Source organism: Dicentrarchus labrax, unplaced genomic scaffold (assembly GCF_905237075.1).
Source record: "Dicentrarchus labrax unplaced genomic scaffold, dlabrax2021, whole genome shotgun sequence".
Taxonomy (NCBI): Eukaryota; Metazoa; Chordata; class Actinopteri; family Moronidae; genus Dicentrarchus; species Dicentrarchus labrax.
Genome location: NW_026136705.1, coordinates 14,403,836 through 14,423,293, shown reverse-complemented (window position 1 = coordinate 14,423,293; position 19,458 = coordinate 14,403,836). Strand labels below are relative to the sequence as shown.

Genomic DNA, 19,458 nt, shown 5'->3' with positions numbered 1-19,458 from the left:
GCACCACGGACAAGGTTGTCAAATTGTTTGGCCTGAGGGAGAGCAGTCTGTATGATGGTTTCTATCTTAATCCACACTGTTTGGCCAGAGTAATACATGTGTTTCCATACAACAAATGATTAGTTCTATTTTTTTATATGGTCGCATCAGTCAGCGAGGTCACTGATAATGAGAGGAAAGAACAAGACCACGCTACACTGTGCACGCCTAAATTCAATTATCAAAACTGGTTCAGCGTGAAAAGCACATTCACCACCTTTGCTTAGATATTTGGACAATCTTGTATGTGTGTGTTACATTTGAAAGCTTTAAATGGAGCCTCTCGATTCGGGAGTCCTTGAACAAAAAAGAGACACTTACCCATAAGCATGTCCTTTTATCACGATGCACTGATAAAAATATCTGAGTTACTGCTACTGCAGCCAGAGTCCTGTCAGTTTGGATGACCTGCCCCAAGTTGACAAGTACTCATCCTCAGATTTGTCATGCCTACTAAAGGAGCATACTAAAAACATAAAAGCTCTCAGAATGTCTTTGTATTAATTTGATCTAACTAAAGAGTCATTCAAGTTGCGGGCGGTGCTGTTTTCTAACTGATTCTTTCACCGACATGAATACATGGCTTGACCCTTAGTTTAATAAGAGCTTTTAGGGTCTATTGCTGTGGGGCAAGACAACACTCATGGGTCATCATGCAGCATAAATGCATTAGCTTTCTTTGAACAAGGGAGTACTGATGCTAAAGAAATGGCCGTAACAGAGGCTAAAATGTATTTAGCCCAACAGGTTCACAGCCATTGTAAGAAAGATTCTTATTTCTTGTTTTTCTCAAACTGAGTCCCTCAACTCTGGCAGATTGTAATGCTGCAAAATGGCGGAATAGGTCCAGGGGCAAGCCACTGGAGATGTGCAGTTAGTCTTTCATCCTGTACATCTGAATGTGTGTACATGTCAGTGCTGTAACGGAGCGACGGTGATCACTACTGACAAGCTACAGTGATGCTGCAGCAGCAATTTGTTGCAGTCTTACACAACGTCCTTTAGTGAGGCTGCCTCCAAAAAGTGTTGCTGTTGTTTACTAAATGTTACCTGAGAGTATCTAAGGACAACAAGCTGTGAACTACACAGAAGTATGCAAAAGAAAACCAAAGATGCCATCGGGGCAGTGAATAATTTAGAGGAGCTTCTTTCATAGATTTGGGAAGAGTTGTTGAATGTAAAGGAGTCGCTTTACAAACTCAGCTGCTTCATTGTTTTGGTGTTTTATTCATATTTGATACTTGTTGTCTTTATTCAGCCTATTTTCTGTCCATAGTGAGGCATTTGTGTCATGTTATGTTACAATACTGAGCACCAGAACTGAAATGAATTAAATGAAACGAGTTGTGTGTTTTATAATAAATTCTAACCCATAAACTGAAATTAAGAATTTTGATATTGTATTGAATTAATTGACCTACTACTACTTTGCACACAGCCATCACATTTTCCACTTTACTGCATTTTCTTGATGTACTTTTAATTTGCAGTGTCTTCTGCAGCATTACAACCTTTTTTAAATTGAGTGTGCTGTATTCCTCTGTCTCTTGTAATAGTGGTCCTTGGATGATGTTGTTGCAGTATATGCAAAGCATGTGTAGGTGGAGTGTTAGCAGTGCTTTTACTGCGCTGCAGTGAAATACTGAAGTGTATTCTTCCATACAAGACTCCAGTAGCCACAGGCCCTATCTCTGTATCGCTGCTGTAGATTTCCTTCTGTCATGTTGTTATAGCATGTGGGATGGATCCAGTTGTATTTCTCAGATTAGGGCTAATCCAACCAGCGTTGTCCCGTTTTTTTTGCGTGTAATGAGAATCTGCCGGGGGTAGCCCACTGGAAGAAAATGTGTGCTTTTACAAAGCTGCAATCGGTAGGGAAGAGGGAATTCCAGCCAACATGCAACCACACTGCCTGAGGAGAAACACCTACTCAGGCTTCAGTCCCTATATGCCCTCTGCTTTCTCTGTGGTTGGTCAACTGAGACGAATTGCACAACAATGCAGACGGTAATGTGCACACAAATATGAAACACTTACATGTCATAACACACGGATCCTTTGAACCTCGTGTACTTGGCCTTCAGTCAGACTTTTATCCCAACAACCATTTACTGAGATTTTATGGTGAAGTTGAACTAGCAGGTCTTAACGAACCTTTCAGTACCAGGTGAGATGCTGTGGGGAGTCACTATTCAAAAGCTCATGCACATGCATATGTAATGTATTTATGGTATCTTTTTCTATTATTATCATGTTAGCACGTGGATCTATAAATGGAAGTCAGTCGGTCAGTCCACCACTTTGGTCCACACTGAAGTATTTCAATCCACTGGATGGATTGCCATGACATTTAGTGCAGACATTCCTAATAACATTCCCATTAGCCTCAGCTGTACTTTGTGTTTAGTGCTAATTAACAAATGCTAGCATGCTGACATGGTAATCTAAGATGGTTTAGCTCAAAGCACCATCAGCTTCACTGAGCTGCTAGCATGGTTGTAGACTCTTTGTCTTAGTTTGACAGTTTTTATTTCACATTTGAAGTACTGTATGTTAATTAATATCCTAATTTCCTAAATATATATTGTATTGTATATGTATTACACAACAGCCTTATAATATGAACAGTGTTCATCTGGCCTCCTTAGGTGGGGGGTTGCTTTTACTGTGTCCACCCACAGAACATAAATGGACGTAACATCAGTCTGCCATTATTCAAATGAAAATGCAAACTAATGATGACATTTTGTTTTCATTTCATCTTCATTAAATTCAAATCACACAGCCCAATTTAATTTTTGCTTTCATGTTTATGTGGCACAACGAATGCAATGTGAAAATACAGTTGCAAAATCCGACAGCAGAATTATGCTTTACATTGTAAATTATAATGTTGGTCAGTCAAGTTTCCGTTTGTTTTGATTTATGTGATGGAAATGATTATTATTATTTACTGTCAGGTTTGTCCTACATCATTACTAAAATGTTAACTAGCTTGAAGGAGTAAGATGCCCAAATAAAAAGGAAGAAAATCTATTGGATTACAGCGTTCTTAAAAGTCAAACACTGCAACGGATTCAAGTGAAAGTACCAGGAGGATTTTAAGGGTCAGCACAGGACAGACATCTAATCATCTAAGCTCATATTTTATGCCTTAGAAACAGACATTAGCTATGGTTACAGGAGGGAGGTGTGCAGTTAATGACCTGTTTACGTGTTTTTTTTTTTACTGTATCAAAGATATACTTTAATATTTAGTTTTCCTTTAATTTGACATGCCTCCACTTATGCTTATTCAAAAATCTTGGCTGCTTTATCCTTCTCATCAATACTGAGGAAAACTAAATTGCAAACACACTTTGTTGTTTTTTTTTTTGGATGCCTGTGCACAACAGTAGCATTAGAAAGTTACCCTCAGGGTTTCAATTGGATAAAAACAGGAAATGTAGTTATCATGGATGTAAATTGTTTAGGCTTTCTTGTATTGTGAGATGTAGTGAGATGTAAAAAGAGCTTGTTGTTGAATGGGTTTGCCTCTCACAGCCCATAGACATGCAGATCTAAGCGGAGCTACTGAATGTAGTATGTCTAGTAAGTGGGTGATTATATGTGTGTTTATCCAACCTCTTCAGTATCTCTCTGCCTGATGCTCAGTGCACTCTGGGAAGGCTTGAGCTCTTCCATGGCTCTGTAAAAGCAGAAGCTGAATTATTGAGGGTGAAAATTGGCTCTAAGTGAACTCTGTGAACTTTGATATGACTACAGCTTTGATGTTTGGAAATACTTGCAACCAACTGGAATGTGTCCTCGCTCAGCTGAAAGAGTCCTGAGATCCTACAATATCCCTGTACATCCTGTCCAGCTGACACACTGAGCAGCTGCAGGCAGAATGCAAAGATGCAAAGCAAACATGTTACCTGGAATAACAAGGGATGGATGTTGGCTGTGTGTTCTTCTAACCCTGCAAATCATCATTCAGAAGATGGCACAGCTTAGTGGCCCAGCTTGTTTCCATGAAGAAACACTGAATTTGCTGAGTGTCTGTCAGTCAGCACATTTGCAAGATTTGTTGGCATCCTCTGTCCAGCCTAGTAATGCTGTCTCATTTGACGATCTCCTTTAAAACGTGCAAGGAGATCTTGATTACTTTTAGTTTTTTAGAGTTCACAGCACTTAATTTGTTTCTGTCAAGTTTCTGACTCAACATTTTCTATCCTTTTTGATGTAATCTGCAACTATTAATGCAATACATCAACATTGTTGGTTTGGCAGGAATAAGTAGTCTAGTGAATTGGCCGAAGTTCTCATGACAGGAAAATGCATCACCTTGATTTACAGTTTCATACTGTAGTTCTTCCCACAGTTGTACATCATGCAGAGGTTGCGTAACCCCACATGTGACATCAGGAGTTAATAGTTGTGTGTCACAAAAAAAAAAAAAAAACGGATGTCAGAACCGGTGTGCAGCACTCACTCTGGGTGAGGTCTGTATCAGCTGATGAATGCACGGACAACACAGAAATTATTATGGTTAATGTATAGTAGGAAACCAATAGTCAGCTGAGACTGAAAATAAAGTCTAAACAGACCCAAATGAAGATTTTTGTGTTGCATTAGATAGACTTTAACTTTGCTCTAACCACAGTATGTTATATTGTTCCCCTGCTTTCACATACTGAGGGGCTAATTCATAGATAATGTGGGTTTACTTGCCTACCTGCTCGTATGCTTGTGAGCTTGAATTCTTTTGACTTTAGTGATCCCCTGACTTTTCCTCTAGTGCAACCACATTGCTTTAATTGAAATGTCTCAACAACTATTGGATAGATTGCCATTACATTTATGTTCCACTCAGGATTAATTGAAATGACCTTTCATCTTGTGCCATCAGAAGGTCAAATTTTAAATTTGTCCAATTCTTATTATGTACTTATTTATTTATGACTAAATACTAGCAAAGCATCAGCCTCAACTGTACTTTGGTTAGTGCTAATTAGCCAGTGTTTGCATGTTAACTTGCTAAACTAAGCTCAAAGCATCACTATGCTTAAGTACATCCTCTCAGAGCCAGTAGCATTGCTTTAGAGTCTTTAGATGGTTAGGAAAGAGGTTGTACATGATACATGTAGTATGGTGTATGTATGGGGTATTTACTGTTGTGAATAGGCTTTGAATGGATGTAAAAGGTCTTCATTAAGCTTTAAAGGCAGAATTATCTTCAGAGAAACATGCTTCACACTAGCTGGTTTGCTTTGCCAGTGCACATTCTGTACCTTCTATTAACATTATAATAAAATAGTTTGTGAATACACTGTAGTCGGTGTTTCTGCTTTCTGTTTGACCCCATCCTTTACAAGTTGGCAATTCTGGGACAGCAACTGCACGTTTTTGTGCTGTGTCCTCTGCCTTCTTCTCTTACTGAACATATGACCCAGGGATGGGACAGGTATTCCCATGTGGCTGAGACCAACACGGCCTTCCTCTCCCTCAGGAAAACAAACTGAAGTCGTCCCTCTGCTCTCTCCTCTAGTATCACTCCAGGCACTTCTCTCAGACGGCAGTAGAAAAATAACTTCCCACCAGGCAGCAGCACTCGAATAAACAGGTTATTTGTTATCGTCACAAAAAGTAAAGTCATTGTCCTCACTTTGTCCAAGTGCAGTATCCAATTCCCTCAAACCTCAAGGCTCTCACCGACCAGCCTCTCAGCCCAAGAATGTTCACCTTCTCATCTCAGTGTGAGTCCTCCTCTATCATTTTCCTCATTCTCACTTTCTTATATGCACAAAGTTCAATTTTCTCACTTTGTGCGGTGTTTCCTTTTCAGCCGAGTGCAGCAGCCCCCCCCCCCCCACCCCCCATTCCCCCTCAGCAATAGAGCTTTAAGAATTCACTTTGTAGGTTTGGCTCTGCTGTGCACATACAGTACAGGTTCATCCCTACATCAGCAAGGTTTATGATAGACTCAAAAAAAGATCCCTAGCTGTCTGCTGGAGAGACCCTGAAAGCTGTAAAGCCCCGAGTTTCAGCAAGATATAAGACAATGTTGATGCTACTGTAGCGGCTGCATCTACCTGTTAAGTCTGACGAGGTGGCGAGAGCTGAAGAGAAAAGGGTGAGGGAGGAAAAGGAGAGAGCAACAGTAATGACAGTAATAACAGGCAGATGTGGGTGTTTGCTGGGAGATGGAGGAAATAAGATAGAAGGCAACAGAAAGTGAAGAGAGGTGAATTTTTCCAGCTGGATATTAATCATGCATATAAATATAAAGCCTGTGTTGGTATTCTGTAGTCTGCACTGCAAAAAAAGCTCCACTTCTCTCTGTAATAAAATAAATGATGCGTGTCTTCATTGCTGACCATGATCAGAGGAATTTACTGTAGTTGACTAGTGTTTACTGCTTCATGAGTCCAAATATATGATTTCATTAGTCCTTTAGGAGAACAGTCTGTCTATTTAACCTTGACAAACCACAAAGCTATTGCTGCCATTTTGAGAATAGAATTGGATGATATTGGAGGAGCTCACAAGTGTTAATCTAATGGCTGCCCTCTATTCTTCTTGGATAACATAACAAATGTTATGTGTTGCAGAAGAGTGAATCTGTAATTTGAGGGGGATCGTGTTGTGTTGAATAATGTTATTCACTGAGAGAGCTACTGTAAAGAATGCTGAATCCAAACTGAAAAGAAGCTCATCTGCTCTGACGTTTTTCTGTTTATGAAGGGGGAGATTTATATAAACTGTTTATGACAGGCCCATCGAGTCATTGAAATGCTGCTGAGAAGTTGTCCTTCAGATATTAAACAGTGCTGCAGCAGCCTCTGGAAGATTTTTCTCCTTGATTACAGCAGCATCCTTTAAAGTAACAGAAAACAGGTGCACCTTTTATTTCTGTGGAGGCCTGTATTTGTTCAGTATTAAACCAGTGTCACCCTGGCCTTTAAACACACAGATCTAATGTGTAGGCTGAGTTAAGTTAAAGGCTGAGAGAAGAGTTGGAGGAATAATAAAATTACTGAAGACATCAAGATGACTGAATGGCTTTGTTAATGGAAAGCTGAACAGAAGCAACTTTTGGAAAACATACAGCACTAAACTGCAAATTAACACATAGAGAACTCACACAACTGTGAGTTCTCTAAATCTGAGTGTGCAGACATAAATGTGCAGGATTTTTCAATTTGATCTAAATAGCATTTGTGTAAGGTTCAGTTTCTTCTAGCTGGCACAATCTTTCCCAGAAATGTGTTTCCTGCATTTTAGCTAGAAATTTGAAACATTTGAAACACTTTACAGTGTTACAAGTGTAATGAAGTTAATGCAGGATGTATCATAACTTCCAATAAATCCACCAGCTGTTTGATTGTGTTTTTGTTGTCTTAGAATAAGCCGTTTATATCTACAGACCTTCCATTTTGATCCGCCATGTTTTTACAGTAGCCCAGAACGGACAAACAAAACAGTGGCTGTAGATGGTGGTGTTTGAGTTATTCATGCATTTTGAAGGTTTCTCTTTCATGCTTGCAAGGTCATGGTGAAGCAATGGAGTTGCAATCTGCAACTGCACCGACCGCTACATGCCACTAAATCCTACAAACTGGTCCTTGACAGAAAGTGTTTGACACGTAGACTCTACAGGGAAATTTTTGTGATTGAGGAGTGTCTGCCCTGAGCAGCAGCAAGATAAATCCCCCCATGGAGTCCAGACACTTGTGGTGGTGGCTGATGACTCTTCTGAGGCTGATGAAATAATGAAGCTGATGAATCTGCAAAGACTGGGCAGTGATGGGAGGTGGAGGGGCAGGTATAACAGCAGCATGAATGAACTGAAGGCAGAGAAAGAGAGAGAATCATATTTAAAAAGGCCACGGCAAGATGATAGGCTAATGATGTAGGTGTGTCACTGACCAGCTGATGAGAACAACTGATATAAATTGTTGGAAGTCGAGTTGCATTGTGGGTAATGTAGGTAAGTCTAGTTCTGCTGCATGCTGTGCGTGTGTTTTGTACTCTAACTGTAAAGTGTTACCACTTTACAGTTAGAGGCTTTTCTTCAGTGACTGGATTTCAACCTACGCATTTTCAATTTGCGCTGAGCAAAGGGTCAGAAGTATCAGAGCATCGCTACTGGTTTAACCAACATTTGCTCCAGTTATTACTAACATTAAGGCAAGGGTCATATCCCTGATCCAGTCCTGTTTGGTGTTATAAAATCCATTTATTATGTACAAATAAAATAAAATAGTTAACACCTTGTAAGACCAAGTGTCTGATACACTGAGTGTTTATGGCATGAGCTCATTTCCACGGGCACGCAGATGGCAGCAGATAGGGCTTGTTATAAATCTTTTATACTGCAGCACAGCCCAGCGCTTGCACATTTGCATGCTCATGTTTCAGGGTATTTGTCCATTAAGAGCTGTGGCCAGTGCACTGATTTCCCCATTATTTCTAGTTGATTACCCAAGCAGTTGCATTTAGACCAAGGAGAAGTGAAGGGCACCGGGCAGCAGATCATGGCCATGGGGAGTAGACATCCCACATGGCACTCATTTATTCAGATAGCCGCTGCTTCACTTGAAGATTAATGCCATCATGAATTGTCTCACATTTCAACCTTACATTGAAGTTTCCCCTACATTGGTTGTTAGTGGACTCAGCAATTTAAACTTTTAATATGCTATGAAATTTGGACCATAACTTAGTTTGAAAGGGCCAGCTTGTGCTGTTTGCTGACCTTCCTCCCTCCTGATTGTGTCTGTCCCTGACCTGAACCCGTTCTCTGTCCTTGTCACCAGTCTGCTCCCAGTTCTCCCGAGGAGTTTACGCCATCTTCGGCTTCTATGACAGGAAGTCCATGAACACGCTGACCTCTTTCTGCGGGGCGCTGCACACCTCCTTCATTACCCCCAGCTTCCCCATCGACGCTGACGTGCAGTTTGTCATCCAGATGAGGCCCAGTTTGCGGGGAGCAGTTCTCAGCCTGCTGGCCCATTACAAGTGGGAGAAGTTTGTCTACCTTTACGACACCGACAGAGGTAAGAATCAGCCCTCTGGGAAAGTAAAACAAGCACTCACACAAACCCATGGAAACACCACACCAAGCTCTCAGTACGAGACAGATGAGCAGTGCAGAAGATCTCACTGCAAGAGAAAATGGGAGAAGTAATTGGCACGCCAAGCCCTACTCATGCAGACGCGTTATTATACAGTGTATATGATCGGTCTTTAATATGTAAATCCCTCATCCCCAATCCTCATTATAAGTGGTCTGATACATTTTAATCTATGCCAGCAATGATCCTAAATGACTTCACTATGTAGCTGAATGCTGCTCACAGAGACAGTCAATAGCTCCTGGCTTCCGAGGAATGAGTCATTCACAGGTGCTGCTGATCCGCCGCCGTAGTGAGCCTCTAATCCTCAGCACTCTCTGATTATCATTTAGTTCTAATTGGATTATATGAAGACAGAAACACAACATACTGTAACTTCTGCATGTGCTTCATGGCCTCCCACTCCCCTCATGTAGGCCAACTATTTACAGACTTGGGTCTCTGTCGTCCTCTGGGGGTCAGCATCTGGAGAGGCTGCATTAAGAAAGAGCACAACAATCTGCCTGTGTAGATTGGATCAGAAGCTGGCCAGCAAAAAATATACTGCATGGTGTTTTTGAGTCATGTTACTTGTATTTAAAGTGCACTCAGTAGGTGTAGAGATTTTCTGGGTGCAGTCTCTGCTGTTAAATGTGCCAAACTATTCAGAACTGTGCATTCCAAGTATTTTTAAACTGACATAGAGTATTTCTAGGACAAGTGCACTCCTAAAACTGATTCTCACAGAGCCATTTTGTGCATTTTAAAAATCACTTTTTTTCCCCACAATTTTGCTACACAAATCAAGAGCTTCTAGAAAAACAAACACATACAACAGCAACACTCACTAATTGGATGATATGTCCAGGGGGGGTTTTTTTTCTTTTAAGGGGGGGTCTCTGTTGGGGGGGCGTCGGTTTCATTGATCTTTTCAGTGTGGCTGTGTTTTGGGGACAGAAGGATTATTGGTTGCAGGCGTTTTGGGACAGATGATTAGGAGTTTATAGCCTTCATAAACCTTTCACAAGTGCTCACTCATGAAACTGATTCTCACAGAGCCATTTTGTGCATTTTAAAAATCTGCACTTTTTAAAAAACAGCTGATCCCGTGATGTACATCTTGGGGAAGTGGGCTCTGTAGACCCTTTCATCACATACCAAAATAGGGATTTTTTATCATAGCCTGAAGTCATAACTACCATCAAAACTGGGATTTTGACTGTAATAGAAAATAAACTCAAACTGTTTTAAATGACATATTAGTAATGATTATTGAATAACAACTGGGATTTGTTTCCCATAGCTGCTTTTTATAAAATGGGAGTCTGTTGCTGTTTCATTAGAAGAATTGTTTTACAAACTTATCTGATACAAAAGGGAAAAACTGACAGACTTTATGCCTCCATACACATGGGTCATTAAAGGCATATTTTTCTGCTGCAGTGCAACATCACCTATTTATCCTGGATGTACTGGTTATGAAATGTCCTCATTAAACAGGCTAATGGCTGCTGGCAGAAAGGACCTCTTGAACCGAGGAACATCTGGGCATCACCAGCTGGCCACTGAGACTCGGACCATACCATTTTTTTGTTTCTTTTTTCATATTTACCTAAGTTACTCCAAATTGCATTTTAAGTGCTTACATATTTAACACCGGGTACCACAGTATACCATTCATGCCAGTCATAAAGACTTTATAGTACAATCATTCTTGTCAAAATTATTACAAGTTACAAAATAATCTTGATAATTAACCAATCCTACAACAGAATTAAACCATACAATATTTCTATTACAAAACATACTGTGTATAGAAATGTGTATAGAAATGTGTTTTCTTCATTGGAATACCGGAGCTGCTTTTAAGCAAGAAGAAACCACCGAGCCCAAGTGGTGAGCTCATGATCTACATGCCCTGAGCTGCAGTTTCTTTAATGACCTCTAGGCTGTAAGATACCAGTGTGCTGGTGTCCAGAGAAACTTCTTTCGGGAAATATAAAATCCTTTCTCGTGTCTTGGGGGTGATTTTGAGAACCATTGTTTCATTAAAAAAATATTAAGAGAAGTACAGCATGTTCTCCATTTGTTACTGAGTGAGGCTGTTGTATTGTGTTACAGTTTGCATCTCTGTCCTCGTCCTCTCCTCTATGATGAACTCTAAGTATTCAAAGCCAGCAATGGAGAGTTATTAATCATTTTGCTGATGTTGTCCTTAAGTCTCATTGTGTCCTTAAGTCTAATAGTGTTAGTGTACAGCATTGAGAAGCAATGTCACTCTGAAATTATAATTTTTTTTTTTTGGGCATTTTTTTTTATGTATTGAGATCAGTGGTGGAAGAAGTACTCGGATCCTAATTACTTTATAACGAGTAAAAGTCCTCCATTGAAAAAGTATTAAAAAATTTTAGAAGTAAAATGTAGTGTGTAACATTCAGAAGGATGTATTGGCAGAATGGAATATAATATTCAAAGGTATGTTTTCATTAGTGTATAATCACCTGAAAATAAGAATCATAGTGTTTTTGTTACCTCAGAATGAGACGTTTTTATCTCCAGAAGAAGCGGGTCCTCTTCTACGGAGTCCACCCTGTTGAACCGCCATGTTTCTACAGTAGCCCAGAAAAGACAAACCAAACACTAGCTCTGGAGAAAACACACAGGGGTGTGTTTGGAGCATTATTTAGCCCCCTTTCCGACATGTTGGTCAGTGGTCAATGGATGCGTTATGTAATCTAGTTTCCATATGATATATAAGCATCTTCACTCTAGCTTTAAAACAGAGCCCGCCACAACCTCTGAAAGGGTTAATTCTCTACTTGCACAACGTAGTGTGACATATATCTGTTTTATACCAATTTAAGGCAGATTTTCAATCATTATTGAATTATTATTATTGTTATTGTACTGTTGTAGCAAAGGTGGAGCAAATTGGAACAATTTCATACAGTGTTAGATAGTTTAAAGCGAGACTGTGTTTTAAAAGAAAATAACACACAAAGTTGAGTTCACAATCAATAAAGTGAACCCTTTCAACACACCCAGGAGTTTTGCTAGCCTTACATAATCAGGTGTGACCATTAGCTTATGCTGGCTAATGTTAGCTAACTAGCCCATAGTGTTATAATAACACATGAATGCATCATTATATGAGCTCTTCATATGTTTTGTATGTAAAATCCTAATTTGTAAAATAACTAGTCCTCAAGTAAGGAACACGTACCTCAAAACTGTATTTAAGTACAGTTCTTTAGTCAATGTACTTAGACGTGTTAGATCTTACTGTGTATTCTAGTCCTCACTGTCTAATGTAGTGCTCCTGATTCATGAACTCTACATAATGCAAACTAGATCTTAATCTCTTTTTTTCGTCATCAAAATGAAGGACTACAATCTAACAACCTTAACTGCAGCTTTTCCTACTTTCTCCTGCCCTTCTGACAAATGGGGACGGTCGGGATGGTGGAGAATTTGCATTCGGTGTGCAATCACACTGCCCTGCTGCTGAATGTCTGGTTGGTTTCGTCTCCGCAAGGAAACGTCTGATTAATTGCACGCTGCTAAAGAGCTGCACTCAGCAGTCAGGCACACAGTCTCATTAACAGAGAGTGGGATAGAGAGAGAGGCCGAATGGCATAAAGCAGCTGTTCCACTCTGTGAACACCTTACTGCACCTTCACTCCCAGATGGACACATATCAATAGGCCTTGACCCCCCCTCTGTGGGTAAACAATGTTCCTCCCAGGCTCTAATATTGGGATGGAGGCAGAGATTTATTAATCAAGCTCTTCTGTTTCAAGAGAGCTGTTTTTGTCTCTGTTTAAGGACTCCATTACGCCTCATAGAGGACATCGAAAGAGCAAAGGAGAGTGTAACTGGGATACACATGCAACAGAATAGCCAAGTAGTGACTGACAGAGGGGCATTTCTGTAAGACAGGTTTCAAAGGATTCTGACAAACATAGAGATGCAGGTGAGAAAGCACAGCGTTGCCAATAAAGAAACATTCTCCAAGGTTAAACAAGACTATGCCAGATTTAATAAACTCTCAAAATACAATGATGCCTTTTTTCTTTTGTTTTCTTACAGAAAAACATATTTATTCGGTGCAATGTTTTTAAGGATCCTGTCTGACTCAGAGTTGAATGAATTTAAGACTCCCCTTTGGAATCAGATTGCCTTTAGATTTCCAGCTCAGAGTGGAGTGTGTTTGGTGTTCAGTTTACATGCTGTGTGTGTGTGTGTACTATGCAATGACGTCATCGGTGAAAATCTCAAAGGGCACTGTGCATTCAGTGAGAAGATACAGCTGAGGCGTTAGCTGTCTCTGAGTTTTTCTGCATGAACCAAACCTCCTCACTCCGTTCTGCCAGACGGCCAAAATGGCACCAACTGACCCATGCACATCCATGCACTTAAAGGGAGCGCAGCTCGAAAATATCAAACAACACGTGAGATGCAGTCATTCTGCTCCACACTATGTGCCATCCACTGAACAGATTGGCCGACAGGCTTGCATGCAGAGAATGTAACACACTATTGTAGCTAGAGCAACCTTCAGAAAGTCATTACATAACTTTAAACAGTTGCATCACTTTGTAAATCTTTGTTCTGTGCTTGAGAAGGGGAGTTACAACGCTTGGCCTCATTACAGATAGTCTGTACTCTGGGCATCTCTGCATAACCAGCATAATATATGTGAACAAAGTCATTACTACACCAATCTAGCATGCACACATTGCTAAACTGTCAGGAGTCAGAAAATGTGTTCATTCATACAACTTTCAGGTGGTTTGCTAAAAAAAAGAACTTGTCTCAGTGTAGAGATTATTGTCTCAGGACCATGGACAGTTCCTGCATCCCTCATAGCCTTCAGTACTGTAGGCTGTATCTAATTTATTTTTTACAACCCTTCATGTATTCTTCCATTCATGCTTTATTATACTGTTCTGTAGTTAACATACAGCTGGGTGACTAATTAAAGGATAAACCTGAATAAATGAGTGGAGGAACATAACAAATGCTTCCATACAGGGCATGAGGGGCCACTGAATATATGGTTTGATGAGCATGAAAATGAATGTGAATCATGTGCTATTATCTTCACGGTCTCCAGTTCTCAACCCAACTAAACCTTTGTTGTTTCCTTCTTGGAACATCATGTTAAATGTCTCTCTCCACTATCATCGTCAACACATTAATAAGGGACCTTAAGGGATCTTTTGGAGGAATGGTGTTCATTATTTCAGTGTACAGTAGATCCATAGACAGCAGCTTGTGCTGGCCCAGCACCTTACTAATAAACCTTACTAAAACTGGAAGATCAATTGAGAAATTGTTCATTCAAACAGAGACACCCACACAGTTGGATTTTGTGGACAAGGCTGTGCTGTTTGAGGGGGCTCTCAAAGAATCCAGGCCACAACAAGGATTCTGCTCAGACAGCAAATGCCCCTTTATAAACACATGCAAGATCATTACTTGCTGCAGCAGCAAACGATGTTGGCATGAGTGTACCAGCAGGTTAATAGTGAAAAGCTTCATGTTATAATGTCTGTAGAATATGACTGGATGACAGCCACAGCTGTGAATGAGCCAGTCATTGTAAAGCATTTGAAATGCCATCAGCCAATATACGTGTGACTCCATTGCTCTGCCTGAGCTAACAGTATTTCTTTATTAGCTCAAATAAGCAGACAGGAATGTCTGTTGTTGGCCAATCCAGCAAATTAAATTCCTAAAAAACCAAAGCAAATCAAAATCTCAAAATTGAGTACTGCCATAAAACAATCCTGGTAAAGCTGTATAAGTTGCGTAAATGGCTGATGTGTGTGTATATCATCATACATAATATATTGTCTTATGTAGACACTTTGATTTGTTGATCCTCCTGATACTGTATATGGTGATTAGGAGGCAGTATGATGAACTGTAGCCGACTAGGAAACGTCTCTTTATGTTTGCACAGGGGTAGACATTGGTTGTTGTAGCGCTGCCATGTGCAGAATTGCCTTGAGCCACATACTAGATACTAGTCACATACTTCACCTAATGACCTCTAGAGGACAGGCAGAAAGTGAGAGCTGGATGTGTAGAAATGTATCTGATTGTGGCTGTGTGATATTGTTACCTACAGCCTGACAATCGTTCAATGTGTGTTTGTGTGGGCAATAAAAGTTTAGCTTCGTTAAAACAGCTAATGTCAGTGTATGAAAAACAGCTTTTGCTGTGTTTCTGTTGAAAAAGCAGCCTGAGCCGACCTTCTGCTCATTTGCTTAGCATTTGGAATAACAACCACTCTTATTAATGGTCTCCCTTACTTGTGTTTTTTATGGAGGCATTAAAAGTCATTTGAAACCTGAGGCATCTTGAAATCAATCATATTTGCCATATCTGTTACTCTTAACAATATACAATCAATGCTTCCCTTCCCCCCCCGCCTCTCTACTTATAATGCTGCCACTTAGACAAGTTAGAAGTCAACCCAGGGTGATTTTAATCATTGATTATTTAATCAGTGATCTTTAACCACCAGGTGTGATTCCACTTATCCTGTTCTTATTTTAAATGTTCTTCACTCCAAGCAGTTCAGGAGCAGAAGCTTTATAACTAAAATAAAGATTTTCAGCTCAACATCGTCGTCTCAGCTGCTCACAGAAGGAGAAATGGCCAAATCGTCAAATGAATAGAAGAGAAAATGAAGCCGTACAGAGAAAGAGTGACGGAAGGAACAGAGGAGTCAGCAAAGCCTTTGTGTCTCTCCTGCGTCAGAAAACAACAAATGGCACAGAGGGCCAAGCACTGTCAGACATGCTGTCAGATTCACATGCACCGAATGTTTTTCACTTTGTGAATTTGTAGCCCCCCTCCCTTCCTTCTTCTGTAAGATCAAGCTTGTCATGTCTAATCTGCTCTAACCTTACCACTTTACATGGCCGAATAAGTAACCAGGTGACTAACAGAGCGCCCCTCAGTTTTAGAGGCACTGCTCTGTTTATACTCTCGTCTCTGTGTTGCTCAAATGTCTCGCATCTATTTCAGGACTCTTGCTTTCAGGATAACACAAGGCCATTACAACAGTAGTCTTTTTGCATTATGAAAGAGGTTGATGTGATGTGCGCTTCCTTGTTTGCCCAAGAGAGAACGCCATTTTTATTTGCTTAAGAGATGGGAGGGTGTTTTTTTTTAATAGGAGAGCTGAAAAAGAACAGGCACTTAAAGCCAGCCTGCTCCATTTCTCTGTATGTGGTTCCAATGCAAATATCTATGCTCTCTCTGTATGTTTTTTTTAGTCTCTCGCTGTCTGTCTTTATGCATTTTTTGTGTATATGACTTCAGAATCTGAATCATCTTTAAGTCCAACAAAAGTTCATGAATTATTTAATGGAAAGTGAATAAAACTTACATAAAAGGAGAAAGGAAACACGAGGAAAAAAGGCTCAACAATCTGTTACTGTAGCAACTTTGCAGCTGTCATTAGATAAGAAATAATCTGTTTGATTAGCTCTGATCAGGGATTTGGCAGGAGTGGGTGGTGTGGGGGTGCAGGGCTCTTTGCAGTTCAGCTAATTTGGAACAGGGAGCTGTTATCTGCATTGGGCTGCATTGGGAGTAGGCGTTGTTAGGCTAATTGTACTCAAAAGTGTCCTTTTACTGTCATTTGGCAGCTTTAATCCTTTTTATTTCACTGGCTCTGTAAGCATTGCCCACTGAAAACAGTCTTCTTTGTGGAGCCACATATAAGCTTTGAGAATTTTGGAGATTTCTATGAAGTAGGTTCAGTTGCTTTGTCTGAGATTTTCCTTTGGTGTCGCGCTCAGCTTTGGGCATCCCATGACAACGGCACAGTTCAGATGCCTGCAAGAGAATTTTAAAGAGGTCACCTTCTCCAGAGAGGGGGAGGGACGATTGAGTCACAGTTGAGACTGCACACCACGCTCGGCCGTCATGTGAGCCGCTGCCCAAGACAGACAAGAAGAAATACGCGGCCAGGTGCCAGCAGAGCCTCAGCCTCTTTCTTCCAACACTGTCTGTCAAGGAAACAATAAATCTCTTGGTAAATGTATCATTCTACATTTGATCAATTATTTTTCCTTCAGGGTTTTCTAGGCCTAGATTTTTAAGTCAAGTCATTTCTTAAAGAAAAACTAATTATATAATATATTTATAAGATGTGTTATTCCACTGTGCGATACGTGACTGTGAGTAACCTACAGTATTATTTAGTTCACAGTTCTATAAAACCAATCCTCTGAGCTGCAAAGAACACCATATCAGAGGAGTACATACTGATCTCCTGGGCAGTGCTGTGTGGGCTACTAAGCTCATATTCAAGAGAATCCCACATGCATGCCGGCTAACTCTGCTTTGTGTTGTTTGCTCTAACAATTGCCATCATCTTTAGGCATTTCTTTGGGTGCATTTTGTGGACAAACTTCAAAGCAAAGTGTGTTGAACAGTTTTTGTGTTTGTAGACTTAAGAATCAATACAGTATGAACTCAGTGTTGTGCTTACAGTATTGTGGCTTAAAAGGAAAAGACATTTGTTTCAACCTTTCTGGGACAGCATATATATGTGTATATATGCTTCTCTGTACACAATCTAGACGGTCACTGGTTCTTGCACTGCACATGTCCTGCTACTCTGCATGACATTAAAACATTTGTCTATTGTGCGCATGTCACAGGTTTGGTACGTGTCAGCACTTATCTGTTCAGTACAACAGTTGTCTTCTGTTCTTTCTCTTTGAGAAGCAGCCACCAAACTGATTTGAGTTGTGAGCTGATGAAAGGGCAAGCTGTTGAGGACTGGTGCAGAATGAACCTCAGAGGAATCAGGTGTTGCAATGACTCAAAGCTTTTTCTTCTGTTTTGTTCTTTGCTTAGAGGAGGTACTGTATGTATTTGTGTGTGTGTGTGTGTGTGTGTGTGTTTCTCTCTATGTTCTAACTTCAAGGTTGGCCACTAATATGGTGAACATGTTAGCGAACAATTTCCTAATTACACATTCAGTAACTACTGAACAACATTAGCATTTTTTTTTTGTTGTTGTTTTCTGGCCACCTGGTGAATTTAAGGCTAATATTCACTCTCCTTTTAGCTCTATTTTTGGCCTCCAGTAACATCTGAATGAAACATCTGGCTCTAGCTGCTAAATGCTCCGCTATATACACTAGGGGAGTCCATCAGAAGCCTACTAGCAACACCTTTCACATAAAAATATTCACGTGTTCCATCGTTAATATAAAAATATTGTTTAGAGCCACTAAAAAGTAACATTAATTGACGGCAATTGTGGACGGAAGAGCTTTAAAACGACCTGATAGACATTAATGTAGCTAATAGTGGCCTATGTACACATTCAGTAGACACATAGCGACATTTATTTGGAGTCGTATTTTCTGACAAATGTACGGCAAGACTAAATTGCTTGGTTTTGGTCTCCACCATCTTCTGAGAGGAAAATACTTGCTTGCTAGTTAACAGAGTTGCTAAATTAGTTTTGTGTACTGAAAACTGTGCACTAACTGAAACTGAAATGTATTGTACAGGTGTAGGCTGTGGGACTAAAACACTGAGCTAAAAGAAGCAGAGTGCCCTGTAGAGCTGAAGAAGTTTTATATTTCGTACTGTGACACACATTTCTATCCTTCTTGAGACTAGATTTCTGTCTTTATTCGCATGAAGTTACACCTGAACTGAATTTAGCACCACTACACAGCACTTCAGTCATTCATTTTTGCCTGACATCAAGGCTGTTTTTGAAAACATTTCACTTGTGTTAGAAATTAAATCGTTTTCTTCCGTGCTATATATAGCCTTTTGACAATATGTTCCAGAGTTTGAATATGTATTATTTTTCAGGATGGTGCTGAATAATTGACTCTGTAGAATGCCCTTGATGGTTGTCCTGCCTGCTGGCTGTTGTAAAACATACCATCTGTTTACAAAGTCAACTAAAACTCTTGCACCAAAAGACATTGTCATTTGTCACACCAGTGTTAATATTCACTGAGAGACTTTGGACATCCTTTGACATTCAGATTTCACATTTGCATTGTGTTTATTGAAGTTAGAGTACACTAAATGTCACATTCAGATAATTCCTTCAGTTCAGGACTTTCAAACTTAGCTTTTAATTGTAAGCATAGTGAATAGCTTAACATCGACAAGCTCATACAAATGTTTAAATCCAAAATATCCAGCTTAGTTTAGTGACAGAAAAGGAACGAAAATAAAACTCTCAAGGGAATCATTTGTAAATCCCCCCAAATCCTTTTTCTTAAGCAGCTACTAACATGTCTCAAAATGTCATGCATAT

General features: G+C 40.0%; 1 protein-coding gene across 6 annotated transcripts in view; it reads left to right on the top strand.

Moving 5' to 3' along the window:
* Window positions 1–19,458, top strand: part of LOC127364090 (glutamate receptor 3-like) — a 69,480-nt gene that overhangs the window by 5,720 nt on the left and 44,302 nt on the right. For all 6 annotated transcript variants that reach the window (XR_007884976.1, XM_051401244.1, XM_051401243.1 and 3 more), the window contains exon 3: window positions 8,841–9,080. Coding sequence is in view for 5 of the 6 variants with exons in the window: in XM_051401244.1 (XP_051257204.1) it covers window positions 8,841–9,080 (240 nt within the window). In the remaining variant the exon portion in view is untranslated. The remainder of the gene's footprint in view (window positions 1–8,840; window positions 9,081–19,458) is intronic.